We start from the raw sequence: 23040 nt of genomic DNA on the forward strand, positions 1-23040 counted from the left end.
GGCAGAGGGGTCCTTGTCAAGGCCCCTGAGGCGGGGGTGACTCGGGGAGGCCCCGGGGGCCCGGCGTCCTCACGAGGTCCTCACGAGAGGGAGGCAGAGAGCCGGGCGGACCCCGCGCTGCTGGCCGTGAGGATGAGGAGGGCCCCGCGGGCCCAGGATGCGGCGCCTCTGGAAGTTGGAAAAGTGGGGAGACGGGTCTCCCTGGGGCTCCGGGGGGAACCGGCCCTGCCCGGGCCTGGATGTTAGGACTTCTGAGGCCAGACTGCTTAGTAATAAATCTGGGTTCCTCGGCGACACTAGGTTTGCGGTGATTTGTTAAACGGCGACCAGGAAGTCACGCATCCGTCTTGGCAGTGGACCCCAGGGACCCGGGGGAGCCCGCATGCACAGGCCCAGCCAGCAATCACGCTGTGCCGCCTTTTATGACTTTAAGACAGGCACCTAGGGCACTGTTGGAGGCTGCCACATCTGCACAAGTAAACCCGTTGCTTAGGGGAAGAGACGCATCCTCCAGCCCTGACCCTGTTTTTTCGCCCTTTCTTGCTGGCATCCAGGTCGCCTTCCCAGTGTGTAGGAGCCATGGAGCCCACCGCTGGTGACTTACAGCTTGTGCCTGGGACAGCAAAGGAAGTCCCAGCTCCCTACACCTCGTGCTGCCGCATGGCCCTCTGCGTTGTTGTGGCCACCAGCATCATCATGGTCACCCTGGGAGTCCTCATGGGTAAGTGGCTGTGGGCTTGCATGGGTTCACACACCGGGCCACTTGCACAAAGATGCTTAGAAGTGGCTCGGTCGTATCCACATTGTGATCCCGGAACCAAAGGGTTGAGCCTGCAAGTGTGGAATTGAAGGCAGGTCAGGAGCCTGAGGGCCTGGGGTGGCGGTCTGGGGTGGGTGGTGCGTGGGAGGGGGCCAGGCACTGCATAATCACGTTTCCCACTGACCAGGTTTTCCAAGGAAGTTTTCGCTGTGGGGTGAAAATGGAAACAGCGAAATGAACTCTTGTAAATTTTAAGAAATTTAAAAAGTACCGAAAAGTATACAGTGTAAGGAATGAACAGTGGTTTATGTTCCTACAATCCAAAGTGGGCCCCATTTCCTATTTTCTTTCAGTAGATAGTCATGTTATTTAGAGTTAACCATACAAAATTATGGCCTCTGTACAACGTGGGGCTGCAGTTGTGAAAAATAAACAGAGGAAGCTCTTTTTATATTTCAGTAGAATGATCTAGAGACGCCTACGTTTGGAAAAGTAGAGAGAGGTGCCGAATAGTAAGAAAGAATGTGTTTGCCTATGTGCGTAAATTGTTTTCTGGAAGGGAGTTTCGGAGCCTAACTGACCGGTTACCTCTGGGGAGGACACAGGAGGGAGATTTGTCACCAGATGCCCTCTGGTGGCTTTCGATTTTGAACCATGTGGATTCATTACGCCCGTTCACAGGGTTGTCTTTTTGCAAAGTATGAAACCACTCACCGCAGCTGACCATGGCCTGCACTGGTTTTCCACGTGCCACCTTTTTTTTTTTTTTTTTAATTTTTTTTTTCAACGTTTATTTATTTTTGGGACAGAGAGAGACAGAGCATGAATGGGCGAGGGGCAGAGAGAGACGGAGACACAGAATCGGAAACAGGCTCCAGGCTCCGAGCCATCAGCCCAGAGCCCGACGCGGGGCTTGAACTCACGGACCGCGAGATCGTGACCTGGCTGAAGTCGGACGCTTAACCGACTGCGCCACCCAGGCGCCCCCCCACGTGCCACCTTTGTGGCAGCAGCGACCATGAGTGGTTCACAGTCCAGCAGGTTTCCACACACAGACGCGTTTCCACGGATAACGCCTAGTGCTGTTTTGGGGGAATCTGTTATGTGTCAGCAGGGTCTGCAGACCCTGTGGGAGCTTGCCTTTTTCCTTCCACCATTTGTCCTGGATTCTCCCTAATGTTCGTATGGAGAGTTTAGACGGACATTCCCTGTGAGACCATGAGCTGATTTCATCTGTCACCACCACAGACAGCGCTCAGTCCGGTGTTGCCTGCCTCAGTGCTACTGGGGCTGGTGGCCCTGAGCCCTGGGGGCTTCTTAGGGTTAAATCCGTTAACATTAGGGGTGCCTGGGTGGCCCAGTCGGTTAAGTGTCCTTCTCCTGATCTCAGCTCAAGTCGTGACCTCAGGGTCCTGAGTTCGAGCCCCACGTTGGGCTCCATGCTGGGCAGAAGCCTACTTAACCCCAACAGACAAACAGAATTATTTAGAATTATGTAACATTTAAAAGTCAGTTCCTTTTCCCCACCAGCGATGTTTCATGGGCAGCTCACGGATACTGCACTGGACATTGTGGATCTAGGACATTCTGTCATCACAGGAATTTCCGCTGGGCAGTGCTGCTCTGGAACAGTCTTATTCTGAGATGATAAGCTTCCTACAGTTTTATTTGGAGATGTGAAGGTCACCTTTTCATGAAAAAACATAACGATACAAAGGGCAGTTTGAGGGAAAATGTTGCCATGTGGCAAAACTGTAAGCTGGCAATGCTATGTGGGTTTCCTTGATTCTTATATATAGTACAGATACGTTTATTATGCACTTTGTGCATATATTTGGAACATCTGGAATATAGTGTGGAATATAGCCTGGCGTGTCTGACAGAGGCCCCCTAGTGGTTGTGGGAGTCAAATGCAGGAAAATTTGTGCCACGTGAGTGTGCGCGCATGTGTAGGCGTGTGTGAGTGCCGCGTGTACATGTGTGTGGTTGTATAGGTGTGAGCACATCAGTGTCCTCACACTGGGGAGAGGCAGGGGGTGGGGTTTCACACCTGCATTCCAGAAGCACATACGTTTTGGGGAACAGCATAAATACAATCCCCATCAGGACCTCTGAAACTAAGGAAGGCTTTAAGACGTTTTAGAATGCTTTCTTTAATTAAAGTTCAAATGTGTCCCCTTCCCAGACAGCTCAAAGTGTTAGTTGGTAATGTTAGCCTTCAGGGAAGCTGGGGGTCGGGCCCCTGGGACCCCTGTACTATTTCTGCAGCTTCCTGTGTGTCTATCATTATTTCCGAGGGAAAACAGAAAGGCTTAGCTGGCGTATAGAGTGTAGGCAACGTGGCCCACACTGAAGAATGCTCATTTCTCTTTAGTTTCTCGAATGAGAAAAACGGTTGTTTTAGGAATTGGCTTACGATATATATATCCTGTGGTATTCATAAATATCGAAATATTTTTCTAGGTGAACATTCACTCACAATAAATAGAATTGGTACCCAGCTGTCACGGTTTATGTGGCTGCTAGCTTCATGTTTTTATACTGCAGTTAGGAGCATTTTTCACTGGTGTGTTATTTCGATCCATTCGTGGCAGAAACCCACGTTTTCACGTTTTAGGCGGCTGCTGTTGTGTCCTTTTAAAACTCTGTGATTGTTACTCTTTGCTATTGTGTACTTTTTTTTTATATTTAAGATTTTATTTTTAAGTCATCTATACCCATGGGGCTCGAACTCAGAACCCCGAGATCAGGAGTTGTGTGCTGTACCCACTGAGCCAGCCAGGCGCCCCTGCCACGTACTTTCTAAAATCGAAGTAGGGGCGCCTGGGTGGCTCAGTCGGTTAAGCGGCCGACTTCGGCTCAGGTCATGATCTCGCGGTTCACAAATTTGAGCCCCGCGTCGGGCTCTGTGCTGACAGCTCGGAGCCTGGACCCTGCTTTGGATTCTGCGTCTCCCTCTCTCTGCCCCTCCCTCACTCACGCTCTCACGGTCTCTCTCTCAAAAATAGACATTAAAAATTTTTTTTTTAAATGGATAATTAAATAAAAGCAAAGTGGATTTTAGGGGCTACGGGTGGGTATACAGCATAGTGGCGGGACAGCCTTGTGGTTTGTGCTGTGCTCACCGTGAGCATGGCTGTCATCGGCCACCCCGACGTCACTGGCTGGACTCCTGGCACCGTGCCATCCTGTCCTCTGCACCCCTCTGCCCTCCCCCACCCGCCCCTCTGGTACCCATTGGTTTGTTCTCTGTATTGATGGGTCCGATTCTCTGTTATTAAGTGCTTTTGACGCCGTGTTTCCAACAGTCACAAACCCCTGTTTTTTCAGAGGGTGGCATCATGGGGCTGTGGGCTGAGGGTCCTGGTGCCTCCCGGCTGTGGTCACGCCCCCGTGGCATTTGTTGGGAATTGCTCCTCCTGAGGCCATTTCTTGGTGAGGCCGGCTTCAGGCCCCGAGCCAGGTACACCTGGTGAGCCAGGGGTGAGCAGGAGCTAACCGTGTCCTCAGGAGACCTGGGGACGGCCGGTGCCTTCGGGCGGCTGCCTGTAGAGTCCGTCACCAAACCGAGACCTGTGTGAGAGACGAAGGGGGGCGCTGTTGGTGACCACTCAGGGCCCGCCCCGGCAGTCGGCCCGCCACCCGTTTGCCAGGGTGATGGCCCCTGGGTGGCTGGGGGCCTTTGAGGCTGACTGAACTGCACCCTGACCGCGAACTTGGGCTCTCTCACGGGGCCCCGGTCTTGTCCGCAGCCTCCCTCTCCACACAGGGCGTCGACGTGGAGCACACGGCACAGCTGCAGGGGGTCCGCTACGCCCACAGCTTGCGGCATGAGGCCTCGGACTACTACCGCACCCTGACGCCTGCTCTGGAATGGCTGGTGAGGGCGGCCGGGGGTGGCGAGCAGAGCACAGCGGGGGAGAGGCCCAGGCAGGCTCTGAGGCAGGAAAGAGGGCGTGTGGGGCGGAGACGTTGAGGCCATTGTGGCCAGCGCTGGTGGCCCCTGGAATACAGGGCAGTGGGTACCAGTGGGGACTGACCCCTGCTGGCTCGTAGGCACTTTTAAAAGGTGAAAAGTTGTATTCCAGGGGCGCCTGGGTGGCTCAGTCGGTTAGGCGTCCGACTTCGGCTCAGGTCATGATCTCCCACTTCACGGGTTCGGGCCCCGCGTCGGGCTCTGTGCTGACGGCTCGGAGCCTGGAGCCCGCTTCGGATTCTGTGTCTCCCTCTCTCTCTGCCCCTCCCCCACTCATGCTCTGCTCCCCTCTCTCTCTCTCAAAAATAAAAATAAACCTTGAAAAAAAAAAAAAGTTGTATTCCAGTGGAGAGACCAGAGCCTCACACACAACTGGTGGGCACCTGAAAGATGGCAGCCACTGTGGAAACAGGCAGGCAGTTGGTCAGAAGGGTAAACGTAATTTCCATGTGATCTAGCGATTCTGTTCATAGGTGTCCACCCAAGAGAGATGAAAGTTCATGTCCTCACAGAAAACCCGCACACACCCAGTGCTCACGGCGGCATGACTCACAAGAGCCAAAAAGTGAAAACACCCAAATGCCCATCGATGGGTAAATGGATAAACACAAGGAGGCCCGCGTGCACACGGGCACGTTACTCGGCTGGGAGCAGGAGCAAGGCACCCACATCTGCCGCCCTGAGGACGGACCCTGAACACACGACGCTCAGGGAGGGACCCAGACACGAGAGGCCACACGGGGTGTGAGTCTGCGTGTGTGAAACGTCCAGAACAGGCTCATCCACAGACGGGAAGGGGGCTCATGGGGGCTGGGGAGAGGTGGGGCGTGAGTGCTAGGGGACATGGGGTTGCTTTGGGACTGATGGAATATTCAAAAGTTGGTTGTGGTGATGGCTGCACAACTCTGTGAATGCACTAAAACCCATTCAGTTGTCCATTTTTAAAGGGTAAGTTTAGGTCGGTGAATTATATCTCAATTAAAATGTTTTAAATTTCATCGTAAGAGAGCAGAAGGGTCACTAGGTAAGAATTCACGTTTTGAGACGAGCAATCTGCCTGTGGCCTGGAGGCTGTATGATAAGACATGGGAAAGCAGGGGGGCAGTTACAAGGCACCACCATCCAGACCAGGGATCAGCACACTTTTCCTCTAACCGAGACAGGCAAGATCTTTGGCTTTTTGGGGCCCAGACACTCTCTGGCCCAGCTACTCAACTTGGCCTGAGGCAGCTCAAGAGGTGCCACAGGGGACAGGTGAATTAATGGATGTGGCTGTGTGCCGATAAAGCTTTGTTTATGGACACCGAAATAAAGATTTTGTATAATCTTCACGTACCATGAAATATTTTTCTTTTGACTTTCTCCAACCATTTAAAACTGTAAAAACTATTTTTAGTTTGTGTACTGTATAAAAACAGGTAACGAATTTGGCCCATGGGTGTCAGCTTGCTGATTTAAGCCCCATGCCCTAAAGCTCTGTCCAGAAGTACAACACGAAGCTTCATGCATAATTTAAAATTATCTAGCCACTGTGTTAAGGAAAAGGAAACAGGTAGGCTTAATTTTAATATATTTTACTTAACCCACGGTATCCAGAATATTATCATTTGATGTCATCGGCATAGATAAAGTGGGTATTAATGAGACTTTTCACCTCTTTTTGTGTTGAGTCTTCAAAACCCAGGTGTGTTTTACACTCACATCTCAATGCATTTGCTAAATTGTCACCAGGAATAGTTAATCTGTGTGTAGATTCCATAAATGTACATGCGTAAGTTGCCCCAAGTATTCTTAAGAGTTTTCTGGTAACTGTGCAGGGTATCTGTTTTTAAATCTAAGTGTGAATTAACTAAAATGTAAAAACCAGTCCCCCTGTGGCACCAGCCGTGCCGTGTGTCAAATGCTCCGTCATCACGTGTGACCCGTGGCTGCCACGTGGGGCAGGGCAGGTAAAGAACATTTCCCAGATTTGCGTGCTGTTCTGTGGGCCAGTGCAGGTCTGAATGTGGGTGAGGGGGACATAGGCTCGGAGAGTGGACAGAAGACAAGCAGGTCAGAGGGAGTTTTAGGCGGGAGACCTGTGTATCATGTGCTTTGGCGCGGTGAGCGTCAGGTTTAGCAGCCAAGCCGGGCCTTGACTGTGAACAGGGATGCTGTTAGTGACTCCACTGAGAGCAGGTAAACGGAGACATCTGGTAGCCCTAGGTATAGGTCACACAATGTGCCGGGGGGACTCTCCGGACCCCCAACCTTGGTGCTGCTGGGGACAGCATCTGGAGTAACACCTATCCCGGTGCCCAGGATGAGGGCCCTTCAGTGCTAAACCGGAGACTGTGGATAGTGGTCACTCGAACAGCACACGAAGGACAAGCAAGTTCCTAATGGCGTCTGGTTGCACAAAGCAGAGTTTATTTTAATGTAAAAATTCATGTCAAATGTAATTAACCATTTTTAAAGTAAACACTTCAGGGGTGTTTAGTATATTCACAAAATTGTGCAGCCATCACCTCTGTCTAGTTCCGGGATGTTCCACCAACCCCAAAAGCAACCCCATCCGCATTAGCTGTCACTCCCCAGCCTCCTGCACCCATGAAGCCCTTTCTTATCTGTGGATGTGCCTGTTCTGGACGTTTCACACACGGAAACCACACTCTCGTGTCTTGGTTCCCGCTCCGAGCGTTGTGTGTCCAGGGTCTGTCCCGCAGGCAGCTTGTGTCCGTGCCTCGCTCCCGTCCGTGTGGATGGGCCACATTCTATCCATCCGTCTGCTGATGGGGCAGTACTTTCATCCAAATAACTGCCAAGTCTCCCTGTCCCGCACACGGCTCTGTGACTGCCGGGTGCACTGAGTGTAAGAGGAGGCGCGTTTCCGTGCCCTCTCCCAACTCTGCGGGTCCCTGCGGGACAGCCGCCCAGCCTGTGGCCTTAGCGCGTGCTGCTGTGGTTTCTGTTGCAGTTTGTGAGCAGCTTTCGGGAGACCGAGTTGGAGGCCAGCTGTGTGGGCTGCACCGTGCTAAGTTACAGGTGGGTCAGGGCCTCCTTTCAGGCGAAGGAACCCCGGTGGACACCCAAGAGGTTCCAGAAGATTCCAGCAGGAGCCCTCCCTCCCCAAAGGCTTCTCTCCTCCCTGCAGGGATGGGAATTCCAGCGTCTTCGTGCATTTCCGGCTGCACTTCCTGCTGCAAGCCTCGCAGTCACTGAGTCTGGGCCTGGAGGAGGAGCTGTTGCGTCAGGGACTCCGAGCGAGGCTGCAGGGGCACGGTATCCCCCTGGCTGCCCACGGCACCATTGTGTCCGCCCAGCTCACAGGCAAGTAGGCTATAGACCCTGAAAGACACCAGGGGGAGGCTGTGGGGGAGGTGGCAGCTGAACGTTGCATTAAACTTTAGGTTTTCAACAGCCGCTCCCTCCCTTGGAAAGAGAACACAGGCACGTTGCTTTACCCTCACTAGTAGACCAGGTGACAGCAACCTGCAAATGGCCGGAGTGTAAATATTTTCATCCCTGCAGCCCTTTGGGTCTCAGTCGAGGTCACTCGACTCTGCTATCGTCACGTGAGAGTTAAAGACAATACATAAATGGGCACTGTTGTGTATCGATAAAACTTTAACGCATAATCAAATGGTAGGCCGCATTTGGCCTGCAGCCATTGTTTGCCAATCCTGGTATAGAAATAAGAGTAAATGCTGTGCTCGAAGATCTGATGGTGCAGATTCCGTATCATGAACCGAAACTTCACATAAAATCTGATGATGCGGTTCATCGTGATTTGAGAACCAGACATGAGTTCGTTCAGTCTGTCGTCAGGTTAAAGGAGTCTTAGTAACCTCGGCGTCAGTGTGACTTGAACTCTCCTCGGTCTTGTGCCTGCACAGTCCACTATGGTGGCCACTAGGCCTGTGTGGCCCTTGAGTGCTTGTCATGCAGCCAGTGAGACCAAGCAACAGAATGATTCGTTGGGTTTCATCTTAACTGATTTAAGTTAGAATTTAAGTGGCTCCCATGATAGACCGTGCAGCTGCCTTGCAATCCGATGTTTTCAAAAAACTACAGAACTCACTGGATGAGCTTACGTGTCTTGTCCATTTCACTGCAGGAAGCCAGAAAGCGCCATGGACAGAAAGAGATTTAAAATCAGGTATGTCTTCCCCTCTCCCACGGAGCTCCCTGCCCTCTGCAGTTTCCAGAGAGTCACCTGGAGAGGTTCCCCAAGACTTCAGACACAGAGGGCTCCCTCCAATGCAGTGAAGGCTAGTTCTGCATACCAGCCTCCTCTGGGGGCCAGGAGGCACGGACTTACAGTCCTGTGTGGGCAAGAGATGGAAAGCTGAGACGCTGAAGCACACGTGGCCAAATACGAGTAAGAGAAAACATTACTGGTGGGTTTTTTTTGGAAAAGTGGTAGGGATCTGCTGTTAAAAGACAAAACACAAACAGTTTGGAAAAAAAGAAAAAAGAATGAGTACCACATGGAGTCCTCAAGTAGGGGCGATCCTGGCCCCAAGGGATGCTGGGTGGTATCCAGGGACATCTGGTAGTAAGGAGCGGGGCTCCTGGCCTGGAGGGGGTGGGGCCAGGAGTGCTGTTCAGCCCCCACAGTGCTCAGGATGCCCTCACAGAGAATGGTTGGGCCCCACGTGTGTGCCGAACACTTAAAATGGTTAACATGGTAAACTTCACGTTATGTATGTTTTACTACAACTTAAAAAGTTCTATTTCTTTTTTTAAATACTTTCGTTAATGTTTTATTTATTTCTGAGAGAGAAAAAGACAAAGTGTGAGCAGGGGAGGGGCAAAGAAAGAGAGAGACGCAGAATCAGAAGCAGGCTCCAGGCTGAGCTGTCAGTACAGAGCCCGACCTGGGGCTTAAACCCACGAACCGTGAGATCATGACCTGAGCCAAAGTCTAATGCTTAACCGACTGAGCCACCCGGGTGCCCTGAAAAGTTCAGTTTCACCTGTGTCTTACTTAAAAATACGTGGGCGCTCAAAAATGCGGAAGCACACGTCGTCTGCCTGTACTTCTGTTACATTGTCCTGGCCTGTGTGCTGACTGACATTCTCGTGTTGTGTCTCCGTGCTGGTTCTGAGAAAATTGGTTCAGAAACATTTAGGGCCAAGGAAGCAAAAAAGAGATGTTTTCCATGCCCTGAAGGCTCTGAGTAGCGAGCGGAATCTTGCTGCAGCCGGGAGATACAGAGTGGGGTCAGGAACTTGGTTCTTCTCTGCCCACAGGTCACTGCCCAGGGAACACCTTTTCCTGCCGCAACGGCCAGTGTGTGACCAAAGTGAACCCGGAGTGTGACGACAGAGTGGACTGCTCCGACGGATCTGATGAGGCCCACTGTGGTCAGTCCCCTGTCTGGCTGGTATCTGGGCCATGTCCCCTCTCCACAGTCAGCTGCTGGCTCTGCTGTCTGGCCCGCTGCACACATTATACACGCCACCTGGGCTTGGCATCGCTGGAGCTGGGCAGAGGAAGGGAGGGGACGCCTGTGAGATGGGTCCCTGCCGAAGCGTGATAAGCCTCGAGTGCCAGGAACTGGCGCTCTGTCCTATATGCAGTGGGATTCGAGCAAGGGAATCTCACGGTGGAAGTGCCGTAAGAGGAGCCAACGTTTTCTAGCGATGTTAGCCCATGCAATAGGGTAAGAGCAGCAGTTGAAGTGTGGAAAGGAAGAGGCAAAACCATAATTCACAGTGGATGTGATCGACTATATAAATGAATCAATAAATTGACTAGCCCGGGATTAGAAAATGAGAAAGTTTGACATGGAGGGGAGAGTACGAGAAACATAAACACATACAAAAGCTATTCCTTTGCTTTATGCAGTGTTTTAACAACAGGTTAGAAGATAAAATGCAAAAAATCCCGCATGTGATCAGTAGCAACAAAAAATGAGCATGTCAAGCCTGTAGAGTTCTATAAAATTATAAAACCTCACTGGACATAAAAGTGGACCAAATAAGCTGAAACATGGCATCCCGTGAAAAGATGGATGTATAAGAACTTTGAAACTTGCAAAGTCTATGGTGGAGGAAACATTGGTAGCATGTGGCACCTGGACCTGGATGATCTGTGGAGGCCAACTGAAATTGGCGGCTGTGACCCCCCCACCTCAGGGTCCGTGACTCACCAAAAGTGACTCGCAGAACTCAGGTGTCCTCCTATGCAAGGTTACAGCTTCTCCCAGTGAAAAGGTCATGAAAGGAAGAGGTGCACCGGGCACAGAGTGGGTGAGACCGGCGGTGGGCAGGCTCCCCACTGCCCGGTGCGGTCACGGGACAGTGTTGGACTGAAAGTCGCAGCAGCAGCACGTGAACACATACAAAGTGTTTCCAGCCAGGGAAACTCGCTGAGGCTTGGTGTCCCGGGTCACACAGGCAGGTAGCACCGGCACAGCTCACTTTAGGTGTGAGAGTCCCAGGGCTGCCGAAACAAGGTGGCCTGGACAACAGGGACGGTCCCTGTCACAATCTGGAGGCTGGAAGCCGAGGTCAAGGTAGCAGGAGGTTTGGTTTCTTCTGAGCTGGTGATGGAGAATCTGTTTCATGGTTCTCTCCTGGCTTCTGGGGCTTGATGGATGTCTAGCATTTCTTGGCTTATGGAAGTGTCACCAGATCTCTGCCATCACGTCCACATGGCATTCTCCCTGTGTGCATGCCTTTGTCTAAATTTCCCCTTTTTAAGAAGACACCAGTCATTGGATTCAGGGCCATCACTAATGACTTCATCTTAATTTGGTCATCTCTGAAGACCCTATTTCCAAATAAATCACACAAGTACTGGGGGTTAAAACTTCATCTTTTGGGGGGACACAGCTCAGCCCAAAACACTGAGTTTCCAGCCCCTCAAGAGGTCAAGGTGATATCACGTGGCCCAAAGTCACCATGAACTTTCTGGGTGACCCAAGTCCCCAGGCAGGTCAAGGTCAAGCTGTTCTCAAGCAACAGTCCAAGAGTTTAGAGGTTTCCTCCCAGGAGGTGGCCAAGGGCAACAGTACTTTCTCTGAGATGTGCAGTGTTTGGACAGCTCGTCTCAGTTCACTGTTTGCTGCATGACAACATGAGCTGAAGTGGAGACGCAGAGGGAGGGGGCTGTGTGGGGAAGAAAAGGAAGAAAGTGCCCTCTGGGCAGCTAGAGACATGAGGAAGCAAGGGGTCGACCCTTTGCTCTATGAGTCGGCACACCCACGAATCAAGTCAAAAGTGTGGAGTTCCCACCTGGATCTCGCCCTTGGCCATGAGCTCCGTGACAGGTGTAGTGTGGAGAAGCGAAGGTTGCTTGAAGGCCACCTGTGCCTGAGGCAGAGAAAGGGTCCCGGCAGAGACATTCTCTGCCACTGCCTGGTGCATGCAGCCTTGGGTGTTTGACCTGTTGGGCAGCTGGAGGTGGGGCACACGAGGGCTAGGGGGACCCCAAAGGAGTCGGCAAAGCCAAGTGCAAGGGACCTAGAGCATGTCTTTGAACGAGAGGGTGGCAGGGATGAGCGATTCTGCACAGACGTGGTGGGAGCATAGTCACGGCCCTGCCTTCTGAGGGCCCTGGTTGGTGACCTCTGTCTTGCAGACTGTGGTCTACAGCCCGGCTGGAAGACAGCCGGCCGGATCGTGGGTGGCGTGGAAGCATCCCCGGGAGAGTTCCCGTGGCAAGTCAGCCTTCGAGAAAACAAGGAACACTTCTGTGGGGCCGCTGTCATCGGGGCCAGGTGGCTGGTGTCCGCGGCCCACTGCTTCAACGGGTGAGCCCTGCACCCTTGGTCCTGCCTTCTGTCCCACTCCCGGAGCACCGCCTTTCCTGGGGTCCTTAGAGCCCCGTGGAGCTGTCTTGTCCCTCCCCTCCCTTCTTTTTCTTTTCTGTTGTTGAATCTGAATGTGTTCTTATTTTTTAAGTTGTGGTAAAATATACACTACATAAATGTACCACCTTAACCATCACAATTCAGTAGCATTGCTGTTCACACTGCTGTGCAGCTGCCCCCACCACTCATCTCCAGAACTTTCCATGTCCCCAAGCTGAGACTCTGTCCCCATGAAGCACTGACTCCCTGTCCCTGCCCCTCCCCTGGCTCCCACCATCTGCTCTCTGTCTCTGTGGACGGGACTCCTCTGGGGACCCCCTGTGAGTGGGGTCACGCGGGACGTGTCCTTCTGTGTCTGGCTTCTGTCACTGTGCATGGTATCCTCTGGGTCTGTCCACGTGGTGGCAGGTGGCAGGACGTCCTTCCTTCCTGAGGCTGGATGATACCCCAACGTGTGGATGGACCACATTGTGTTTGTCCTTCATCCATGAAGGGACACTCGAGTGCTTTCATCAGCTCTTGGTGGTTGTGAACTGGGACCTGTTTCCAGTGCCTCTGAGTATAGACACGCGAGTGGGACTGCTGGGTCACCTGGTAATTCTGTGTTCAAACTTTTTGAGGAACCACCGTATGGTTATCCCCGGGGGCCGCGCCATTTTCCATCCCCGTCGGCCACGCAGAAGGCTCCGGTGTCTCCACGTGCTCTCCAGCACTTGTCGTCATCTGCCGTTTTGATCTGAGCCACCGCGGCGGCTGTCCCGTGCTGCCTGACTGTGCTTGTGGCCCACTTGTATGTCTTCTTTAGAGAAATGTGTTTGAACTCTTTGCCTGTTGTTGAACCAGGTCGTTGCTTGTTGTTGAGGATGGTCAGAATCTTTAACAAACCAGAGTGGCCAGGCAGAATGGAGCTGGTCAAAAGTGGGAGAAGGTTCTAGAAGCCTCTGTGCCAGGCATTGCTGTTTGGTTGCTGCAGTCTTTGGAGACCTGAGGGAGAGGGCAGGGCAGTCTGGACAGATGGTTCAGTACTTTACAGCCCTTGGCTTGCCGCCGGGCCCCGCGTGCAGCCTGCTGTCTGCCTCAGCTGCCAGCCTGGGGACGGATGCCAGAACCAGTCACAGCTCAGGACAGTAGGTGGCAATTTTTCCATTCAGTTTTGTTCTCCCATATTTTATTACAGCAGTAAAGCAGATAGAAAAGACGAAAAACCGGCACGGCAGACATTTGTGTGCTCTTATCCGATTTTAGCACGCGTTGGCATTTTCCCGTATTAGCCATCGCTCCTGCTGTGTCTTTACCTACACACACGCGGCTCTGCGTCTTTTCGTGCCAAACCATTTGATATTCTCCCCTCTGACCGTGATGCATCCCCCTGACTCTGCTGCACATGTCTGTACAAACAAGGAACACTGTCGCCCGCACCCACAGTATCGTGACCCACCGCCACACGCTGGCATCCGGAGCGCTGTCCACATCCGATCTCCCCGCTTGTCCCAAGGGTCCATTAGAGCTGCCTTTGTGTTTTCTTTCTTATTCTGGTAACATGGTAAAACTTCCTTCTGGTAAAACTTATTTAAGGCAGTAAGAGTTTTGATCTTGAACTTAGCAGAAAATTGATTCCACAAAGGTACGGAGAGAGGGTGGGTGAGGGGAGGGAGGGCTTTGAGAGACAGAACCGGGCCTTGTCCCCTGCTTCTGCTGGGAAGCGTGGTGTTCCGTCCGTTGATCCTGTACGGGGCCCACGAGGAACATCCACTACAAGGCCAGGAGTAGGGTGAGGAGAACGAGGCACTTTTGGTGATTGGGGGCGGGGGGGGGGGGGGCAAAGTGTCAGGTGTTGCCCAGAACAGTCATTATGACAAGTAATATTTTCATGTCATGTTGCAAAAAAATAAAAATTAACGCAAAAAACAAAATCCACAATGAACAGAATGTCCAGTTGGGAAATTCAGACCAGATCTGACCGGCAGGGGCTCTGGGAAGGCTGGGCGGTGAGTGGAGCTGGGGCAGCCGGATCCTGTGTTTATGTAAAATGTCCGCACTTTGTCGTGGGTTCGGCATTCATTTGGACGTTCTGCGGTATGGCGCGAAGACAGGGTTTATCCCAAGGCCTGTGGGCTTTGGCCCCCACCCCAACACTCTGCACCCAGATCTGTCTTTGTTTCAGATGTTGAAAATTGGCGTGGAATGGGTTCGTGTGCGTCCATTTCCATTTTCGACAGTCGCGTGATGACTGAGTTTCGGGGCGCACCCTAATCACGCCCGCTCCCAGGGCGGGTGCCTCCCTCGCCGCCCCTGCTGCCCGGCTGTGCTGGGCGGGCCCTGGAGCCGTGGCTTCTGTGCCCCGCAGATTCCAAGACCCGGCGGAGTGGGTGGCCTACGCAGGCACGACCCACCTCAGTGGCGCAGAGGCCAGCACGGTGCGGGTGCGCGTGGCCCGCATCACCCCGCACCCCCTGTACAACCCGGACACGGCCGACTTCGACGTGGCGGTGCTGGAGCTGGACGGCCCGCTGGCCTTCGGCAGGCACGTCCAGCCCGTGTGCCTGCCTGCCGCCACGCACGTCTTCCCGCCGCGGAGGAAGTGCCTCATCTCCGGCTGGGGCTACCTCAAGGAGGACTTCCGTAAGTCGCGCCGCCCCTGCCTCCTCCCGCGGCCGGGCGTCCTGGCGCGCCGTGCCTGCGGTGCCTGCCGCCCCAGAGGGTACTCTGGGCGGTTCTGCGCCATTTGCGAATGTGCCCTGCTGTTTCAGCTCAGGCCAGAAACCGGCGTCCTTTCCGTGGCGTCTTCACTGCCACGGTTTGTGCGTGTTTGTGCTCTTGGTGGGTGATTGCTAAAATGGCCCCTGGTGCGGACGGGCCGGGGTGTCTAGTAAGCTGCTTTCCGCGGTGGGTTCCAGAGCGTAAACTCAGCGAAGTGCGCGCGCTCAGAGGCACACACACCGTAAGTTACGTGCTGATCCCTTACGAACCTTGAGAGCAGAGGCTCCTAGGAACCTGCCCTCTGCCCCCCACAAGCCACGCTACAGAAGCGATAAGTCAGGGTTTGTGGCGACTTTACAGAGCAGAACTGTCTCGGAGGAGGGGTGAGAATCCACTGTAATCTGACAGAAGGTTCTGGAAGGAGACCCACAGGATGTCTCAGGGAAAAGGATCTGGGGTGGGGATGGCTTCAGGGAAGGACCGTGAGAGTGACGCCTCAGCTCTGACCCAGTGGATGAGATAAAGTATTCGGACAGGGGCTTGTCCTGCAGCGAGAAGTCCCATCATTGTGGGAAGTCCTATTGGATGACACTAGTCTAGAACATTCTAGAGCAAACTGTCCAGGCTGGCTCAGTGGCTGTGCATGGAAGTGGGGGGTGCCCTAGGGCCCCCCAAGCTGAGGGGCAGCTTTGCCCTGTCGAAAGGGTCTGGGCGACCACCGCAGCTGACTTCGGGTGCAGGGCCCATGGCCTGTGATTTGGGGTTTTCTCAGGTCTGTGCCTGCCTGATACGAAAGAAAAGAAAAATGTCATATGATTTTTACACCTTCTGAAAAGGAAAGGTATTTTCCACACGGACCTAATTAGGAGGGAATATAAAGATAATTAAGCCCAGGCCACAGACATTTCGTTTCAGCCTCCCTCGTTCACCGACCACAGGTCCAAGGGCGGGGCAGGGAGCAGAGCAGTGAGCCTCGCCACGTGGGGCTCCCAGGCCAGACCGGCAGTATCCAAGAGCGCTTCCCTTGGGGGGTGGGGGCTGCGCTTTATGTTTGTGTCACCCGCTATAGGAGCCAGCAGCCCCCTGCAAGCTGCCCGTGGCCGTGTGCCTGGGAAACCGAGTTTTTACGTTTTATTGCGTCTTACGCGTTTAGATCTACATTTAAATAGCCACACGTAGCCAGTGGCTGCCAGACTGGACAGCACAGCCCTGGAAGGAAGTAGGTGGCGAGGACGACAGGTGGCGATGAGTGCATTGGAGACTAAGGTTGGGTGGAGATGGGGGCTGCAAGCTTTAGTAGGGTGGTCGGGAGGGGCTTCTTGAGACTGGGGGTGAGGGGGGAAGGCAGGCAGATTGTGTAGGGACAGACAGCGCTCTAGGCAGCTGGGACAGCATGCACAAAGGCTCTGGGGTCGGTGGTCCAGACTTGGACTTTTAATTTGAGCCGGGATGGGGGGAGAGGGCAACATAATGTGTAGCAAAGAAGGCACTGGCTGCAGGCCGAGAAAAGATTTCCGCAGAGTAGGACAAGAGTGATAGCAGAAGCAGGTGCGGGGAGGCTCAGGGCAGAGCAGGTTTTAGGAGGGAGGTGAGGAGGGAGCCCAGTCCTGGGTGTTCACTTTGATGCCTCTTCGCCGCCTGGGCCACGGAGGTTGCCGGGGGCAGTTGTGGAGTGTGTGCTCTGCCGGTTTCCCAGCTGGCTGCTGCCGCGGATCCCCTTCCCGCCGGGGAAGCCGAGGGCCAGAGCAGCCTCCGGCCTCGGGGTGGCCGCCCGGGGCCCCGAAGCGCTCATCCTGCTGGTGTCTCTCTGTCCTGGGCAGTGGTCAAGCCAGAAACGCTGCAGAAAGCCACAGTGGAGCTGCTGGACCAGGGCCTGTGTGCCAGCCTGTACGGCCACTCGCTCACCGACAGGATGCTGTGTGCCGGCTACCTGGACGGGAAGGTGGATTCCTGCCAGGTGAGCCCCGCAGCCCCTGGGGCCTGGGGACAAGTCCCGAGGCCCCAGGCCCCGCCCCACCTGCCCGAGGCCCCTGGAAGAGGGGGTGCTCACAGTTTCCAGTCTGCCACCAAGACTTCCCTGCTTGACCTCTGGCACGGCTCCGGATCTCCTTTTCCCTTTATGCCTTTGGTCTCATTTCTCAAGCCCACTGGCTGGGGGGGGGGGGGGGGGGGGGGGGGAGACTGCTGCCTGCACTCGGTGCCACAGCAAAACCGGGGCCTGTGGAAAAGGTGGGGAAATGGTGGCAGAGGGCGTGTGCTTGGGAACGTGAGAGTCCAGGCGAGCTGGGAGTGAGAAGGGAAAGGGTGAGCAGACAGGAGGTGTGAGGGCGGATCGGGCCCTTCACTGCCAGTGAGACGCAGGGGCAGCCACACTGGCCGCCTTAGCAAGTGGCAACATCATCAGAGATCCCGTGGACGAGGAGAGGAGGGGATGTTCATTTGGGCTGGGTTTTGAACTGCCAGAGGCTGAACCGAGCGAGGTCTTGGAGACCCCAAGGCCCGGCTGTCCAGCTGTCCTGCTGTGTGTTTACGAAGAGCGGACGGAGGCTCGCCAGCCACCTTGGCTCCAGGAGCCCGTGGGGAGGGGGGACTCCTGTGACTCTGCGGCTCTGGGGTCTGGACTGGCTGCCGCCAGGGCCCCCGACCCTCCCGAAGGCGTGCCTCTGTCTCCCAGGGCGACTCGGGAGGCCCCCTAGTCTGCGAGGAGCCCTCTGGCAGGTTCTTCCTGGCCGGCATCGTGAGCTGGGGAATAGGTTGTGCGGAAGCCCGACGCCCCGGCGTCTATGCCCGAGTGACCAGGCTGCGCGACTGGATCCTGGAGGCCATCACCACGGCGGGCCGGCCTCTGGCCCCCACGGCGGCTCCCGCCTCCACCACCGCCAGCACTGCCCGGCCCACCAGTCCTGAGAGCCCCACCAGGCCCACTCTGGGCCTCAGCGCCGCGCCTCCCGACTCAGTCACCGCCTCTAAGCCACAAGGTACTTTCTAGGGGCGCAGGCGCAGGTAGGGTAGGCGTGCGCCCCGGCGGGACCGGGCGGATGGGTGCTGGCTCCCGGCAGCTCTCTGCGGGAAGGAGATGCATGCCGTCTGGGCCCTTCTCTCTTGTTCCCCACAGAGTGCGGGGCCAGGCCCGCCATGGAGAAGCCCACTCGGATCGTGGGCGGGCTGGGAGCCGTGTCCGGGGAAGTGCCCTGGCAGGTCAGCCTGAAGGAAGGTTCCCGGCACTTCTGTGGCGCCACCGTGGTGGGGGACCGCTGGCTGCTGTCGGCCGCCCACTGCTTCAACCAGTAAGACCCACCCCGGCCCCCGGGTCTGCGCGGCCACCCCTGTGCCCCTCTGTCACCCGGTGCCCTGCCCCCTCCTCTCGTGAACACAAATCCTGCCACACAGAGGCAGCCCTTCCCCTGGGCTCAAGAACTGGTTCTGTCCAGCTGCAAACCGAGAGGGAACAGGCGGGAGAAGTGAGGGTTCGGGGGGGGGGGGGGCTCTCAAGGGCCCCACCTGGGCCGCAGCTCCTGGGGGGAGGATTCTGCTGGGCTGGTCTCTGGGGGACAAGTGGGGGCATCTTCGCCTCCGCCCCGTGGTTAGTCTGTCAGTCACAGGGCACCAGGGGCCCCTTGTGTTCTAGCCAGAGGAGATGAGCCCGCAGGGGCTCCCTGCCTTGTCCACAGGCCCCCGGCCTGGGACCGCTTTTGGGCAACAGCCGTGGGGCCCCTCCGTCCCCCCGGCGCCCCTCCCCAGAGCCCGGGCCCCACAGCTGTGCCTGGCGTCCTGGGGGCAGCGGGGTGTCTGAGCGGCCCCTTGTCGGCAGCACGAAGGTGGAGCTGGTGCGGGCCCACCTGGGCACCGCGTCCCTCACGGGCGTCGGCGGAAACCCAGTGAAGATGGGGCTCAAGCGGGCGGTGCTCCACCCCCAGTACAACCCCGGCATCCTGGACTTCGATGTGGCCGTGCTGGAGCTGGCCGGGCCCCTGGGCTTCAACAAGTACATCCAGCCTGTCTGCCTGCCCCTGGCTATCCAGAAGTTCCCCGTGGGCCGGAAGTGCATGATCTCCGGCTGGGGTAACACACAGGAGGGAAACGGTGAGCTCCCCACCAGGCCCTCCGGTCCCACACCTGCAAACCCCTCTCCCCTCCGCTCCCCCCAGGGTCGCGGGCTCTGGCGCACGGGCAGTGCGGCTGCTTCGTAAAGGTCTGTCGGCGCCCAGCCCATCCGCTGGTTTACCGACGGTCTCTGGGGGCTTTCCTGCTACAAGGGCAGAGCTCAGTCGTTCCAACAGAGACTGTCTGGCCCGTAAAGCCATGATTATGTGCTCTGCGGCCCTTGGTAGAAAAGCTCGGAGACCCTTGTGCTGTACCCTCAGGGACCCCCAAGAGTTAGTGCTGCTTTTGTCCCCCCCGCAGGTCACCCAAGGCGCTAGGGAATCCGCCTGGGGATGTTGGTGAGAATCTAGGGTGCTGAGTAGGAGCACGGGGTCCGCCCCCTTATCACTACACGACCGCACGGACCCCTGCGGCCCCGAGGGGCTGTGGTTCTTTATCCATAGGGCAGGGACTCCCCTCCCCGGGTGGGTGTTGCCACAGTGTAGCCGACGTGGAAGAGGGGTCGCTCTGTGAGTGAGCTTGTGTGGGGCCTCCTCTCCTTGGCAGCCACCAAGCCTGACATTCTGCAGAGAGCGTCTGTGGGCATCATAGACCAGAAGGCGTGCAGCGCACTCTACAACTCCTCCCTCACGGACAGGATGCTCTGCGCCGGCTTCCTGGAGGGCAAAGTGGACTCCTGCCAGGTGAGCATCCAGGGGGCCGCCTGACGTGTTCGCAGACGGAAGGGAAACAGTTTCCAGTGCGTCACAGCGAGCAGGGGAACCCTCAAGGGAACCCGAATGCCTGTAAATGTGTGGCTTAGAGAAATTGTCATATTTCCAAGCAGAAGATGAGGTGGGTGTGCATAAAAATACAGACACTAACTTGAAAATGTGCAGCATGTATTCACAGGAGAAAAAGCTAATCAACAAGTTATGGCACATGTGACTGCTCTGTGTCGCAGGGTGGCCAGTGAGCACCTGAGGTGTGTGTGATCCGGCTTAGGGGAAACCTGGCTCCAGAGCCATGCCGTGAAGGCCAAAGAAATACACAAGTGGAGAAATGTATAGTCTTGGAAACACTGATGTGGGGCGCCTGGTGGCTCAGTTGGTTAAGCATCTGATTCGGTTTTGGCTCAGGTCATGATCTCACAGTTTGTAAGATCAAGCCCCATGTCAGACTTTGCACTGACAGCACAGAGCCTGATTGGGATTCCATCCCCCCCCCCACCCGCCCCGGCTGTCTCTCTCCCTCTCCCCCTCCCTCTCTCTCCCCCTCTCCTCCTCTTCCTACCACGTCTGTCTTTCTCAAAAAACATTTTTAAAAATCTTGAAGAAATATCGATGCAAAACCCTTAATAAAATATTAGACTAAATCTAATAATGTGTTAAAAGGAAAATAAATCACAACCATAGTGAGTTTATCTCATAAGATCTAGTCTGACACAGGAGAACCCAGTAACGCCACTCATCACATTAGTGGACCAAAAGGGAAAAAGGGCGTCTTCTCCAAAACCACAGAAAAAGGCATCCGATACTTTTTAACAACCATTCGTAATTACGATTTTAAGAAATTCCAATCCTATGAAAGACAACAGAAACCTACAGCCGACATCATGTTGATGGTGAAACAAAGCCTTCCGTTCACACGCCAGGCTGCCCGCCGTCACCAAGGACATCTGGATTAATGCGGGAAGTCAAGAAAAAAGAAAGGCATAGGGATTTGTAAAGTAGACAAAAATGTAATCTGCAGCAACATGACTGTCTACCAAAAAAGTAAAATAAAATAAAAACACACAGAGCCAAGTAAGAAACTACAAAGATTCAAAAGAGTCCAGCAAGTCTGGCTTGATACAAGGTCATACAAAGTCAAGAACGTTTCTTTTCCCAGCAAAAATCAGCATCCTAGAAAAAGGGATCCCACTGACGTGGGAACAAAATCTGTGTGGTGTCTAGCAGTAAACTCTAGATGTTCAAGGTTTTCGTGGAGAATGTTACTAAACTCTGCAGAAAATAAAAAGGTCTGAATGAATGGAAAAACATACCATATTCGTGGATGGTAAGACAATATTATGAAGATCCGTCTGTCTCCATTTTTTCCTATAAATCACTGCAATTCCAGGCAAAATTCCAATGGCATTTCACCATATGACTTGGCAGGCTGGTTTTAAATTCACGCAGGAGAGCAAAGTAATGGTACCTGACCAGGCAGGATAATCCTGGTAAAGAAGAATCAGGAATGTGTGTACCGCCGGGAACAACAAAATAGGAAGTGGCGATGGCTCCTACTTCTGTGTCAACAGCCAGCCCGAAGCTTAGTGACTGGGAACGAGACTCATCGATGGGGCTCCTGAACCTGCACTTTGGTAAGAGCTCAGCAGGGACGGATTCCGCCTGCTCGTCCCAGCAGAGAGGGCCAGGGCCCCAAAGGGTGGACTTCAGTAGTAACACTCAGAGGTATTGCTCACGTCCGCCAGGTTGAAGATACCGGCTGCAACTTGAATGTACACTCACAGGCCGCAGTTGAGGGAAATGTGGCAAATAACTTGCAGTGGGAACCTCTAGGGCAGCTTCTGGGAAGTGCACTTGTGGGTTCAAATCCCGGCTCCTCTTCCCACCAGCTCCGTGACTCCGGGCACGTTACTCAACCTCTCCGGGCCTCAGATTCCTGTCTGTAAAACGGGGCCATAGTAATACCTGTCTGCTAGGGCTGCTGTGACTTGAATGAATGAAGCAAGTTGTAAAATATTACATGTAACATATTTATGTACATTTTAAAGACAGCACTACATATTTTCTAAAATTACTAATAAGTGTAAAAGCATAGTGGGACCCACCAAGCTCCTAATATGTTCACTTTTGGGGAATTGGGGCCCCGGGACCAGGGGCAGGGCTGTGTCGGTCCCCGCTGCCGTGTAACAAAACTCCCCAAAGCTTGGTGGTGTGAAACAGCCATTTCTTCCAATCATAGATTTTGTGGGTTGGAAATTCCAGTGGGGCCCAGTGGGGCTGGCTTGTGTGCTCCACGTGGCGTCTGCGGCCTGCAGTGGGACGGCTCAAAGGCTGATGTCCCAGGAGGTTCTGAAGGGGTTTCGACTTGCACATCCAATACCGGTCGTTGGCTGGGGTCTCAGCTACACCCTAATGTGGCCTCTCCACGTGGACTCCGCCTGGGCTCCTTCCCACCTCGAAACGTGCTGGCTGGCTCCCAAGAGCAGGTAATTCAAGGCAGCAAGATGGAAGTCACCTGGCATCACTGTCCCCAAAGTCTAGGGGTGAAGGCAGCCACAGAGCTGTGCCCAGGGTCATGTGGAGAGGCAGACGCCCACCACCCAATGGGAGGAGTGCCAAGATCTCCGCGTTCAAAGAGCACATGTGGGACGAGGGAGACAGTCTCCTGCCACCTTTGGGAAAAGCAGTCTGCCGTGTGGCCTAAGCTCTATTGTAACATTCTGAGTTTTTAAAGAAAAGCAAGGGGTGCCTGGCTGGCTCTGTCGGTTAAGTGTCCGACTTCAGCTAAGGTCATGATCTCACGGTTCGTGGGTTCGGGCTCCGTGTCAGGCTCTGTGCTGACAGCTCAGAGCCTGGAACCTGCTTCGGATTCTGTGTCTCCTCTCTCTGACCCTCCCCCGTTCATGCTCTGTCTCTCTCTCTCTCTCTCTCTCTGTCTCAAAAATAAACAAACATGAAAAAAATTAAAACAAAAAACAAAATGGGGGG

The 23040-nt window shown here is 54.5% G+C and overlaps 1 protein-coding gene across 6 annotated transcripts in view; it reads left to right on the top strand.

Annotated features, from left to right (window-relative positions):
• Positions 1-23040, top strand: part of TMPRSS9 (transmembrane serine protease 9) — a 49705-nt gene that overhangs the window by 19803 nt on the left and 6862 nt on the right. For 5 of the 6 annotated variants that reach the window (XM_023243401.2, XM_045043184.1, XM_045043199.1 and 2 more), the window contains exons 2-14: positions 555-721; positions 4513-4640; positions 7693-7760; positions 7870-8045; positions 8833-8874; positions 9972-10085; positions 12307-12478; positions 14886-15160; positions 17059-17195; positions 17913-18216; positions 18354-18525; positions 19050-19321; positions 19889-20025. In XM_023243401.2, coding sequence (XP_023099169.2) covers positions 580-721; positions 4513-4640; positions 7693-7760; positions 7870-8045; positions 8833-8874; positions 9972-10085; positions 12307-12478; positions 14886-15160; positions 17059-17195; positions 17913-18216; positions 18354-18525; positions 19050-19321; positions 19889-20025 — 2139 coding nt within the window. In that variant the 5' untranslated portion in view covers positions 555-579. Of the gene's footprint in view, positions 1-554; positions 722-4512; positions 4641-7692; positions 7761-7869; positions 8046-8832; positions 8875-9971; positions 10086-10256; positions 11996-12306; positions 12479-14885; positions 15161-17058; positions 17196-17912; positions 18217-18353; positions 18526-19049; positions 19322-19888; positions 20026-23040 lie in introns of those variants that run through there. The other variant, XM_045043202.1, reaches the window with a different exon arrangement.

Source organism: Felis catus, chromosome A2 (genome assembly GCF_018350175.1).
Source record: "Felis catus isolate Fca126 chromosome A2, F.catus_Fca126_mat1.0, whole genome shotgun sequence".
NCBI classification, from domain to species: domain Eukaryota; kingdom Metazoa; phylum Chordata; class Mammalia; order Carnivora; family Felidae; genus Felis; species Felis catus.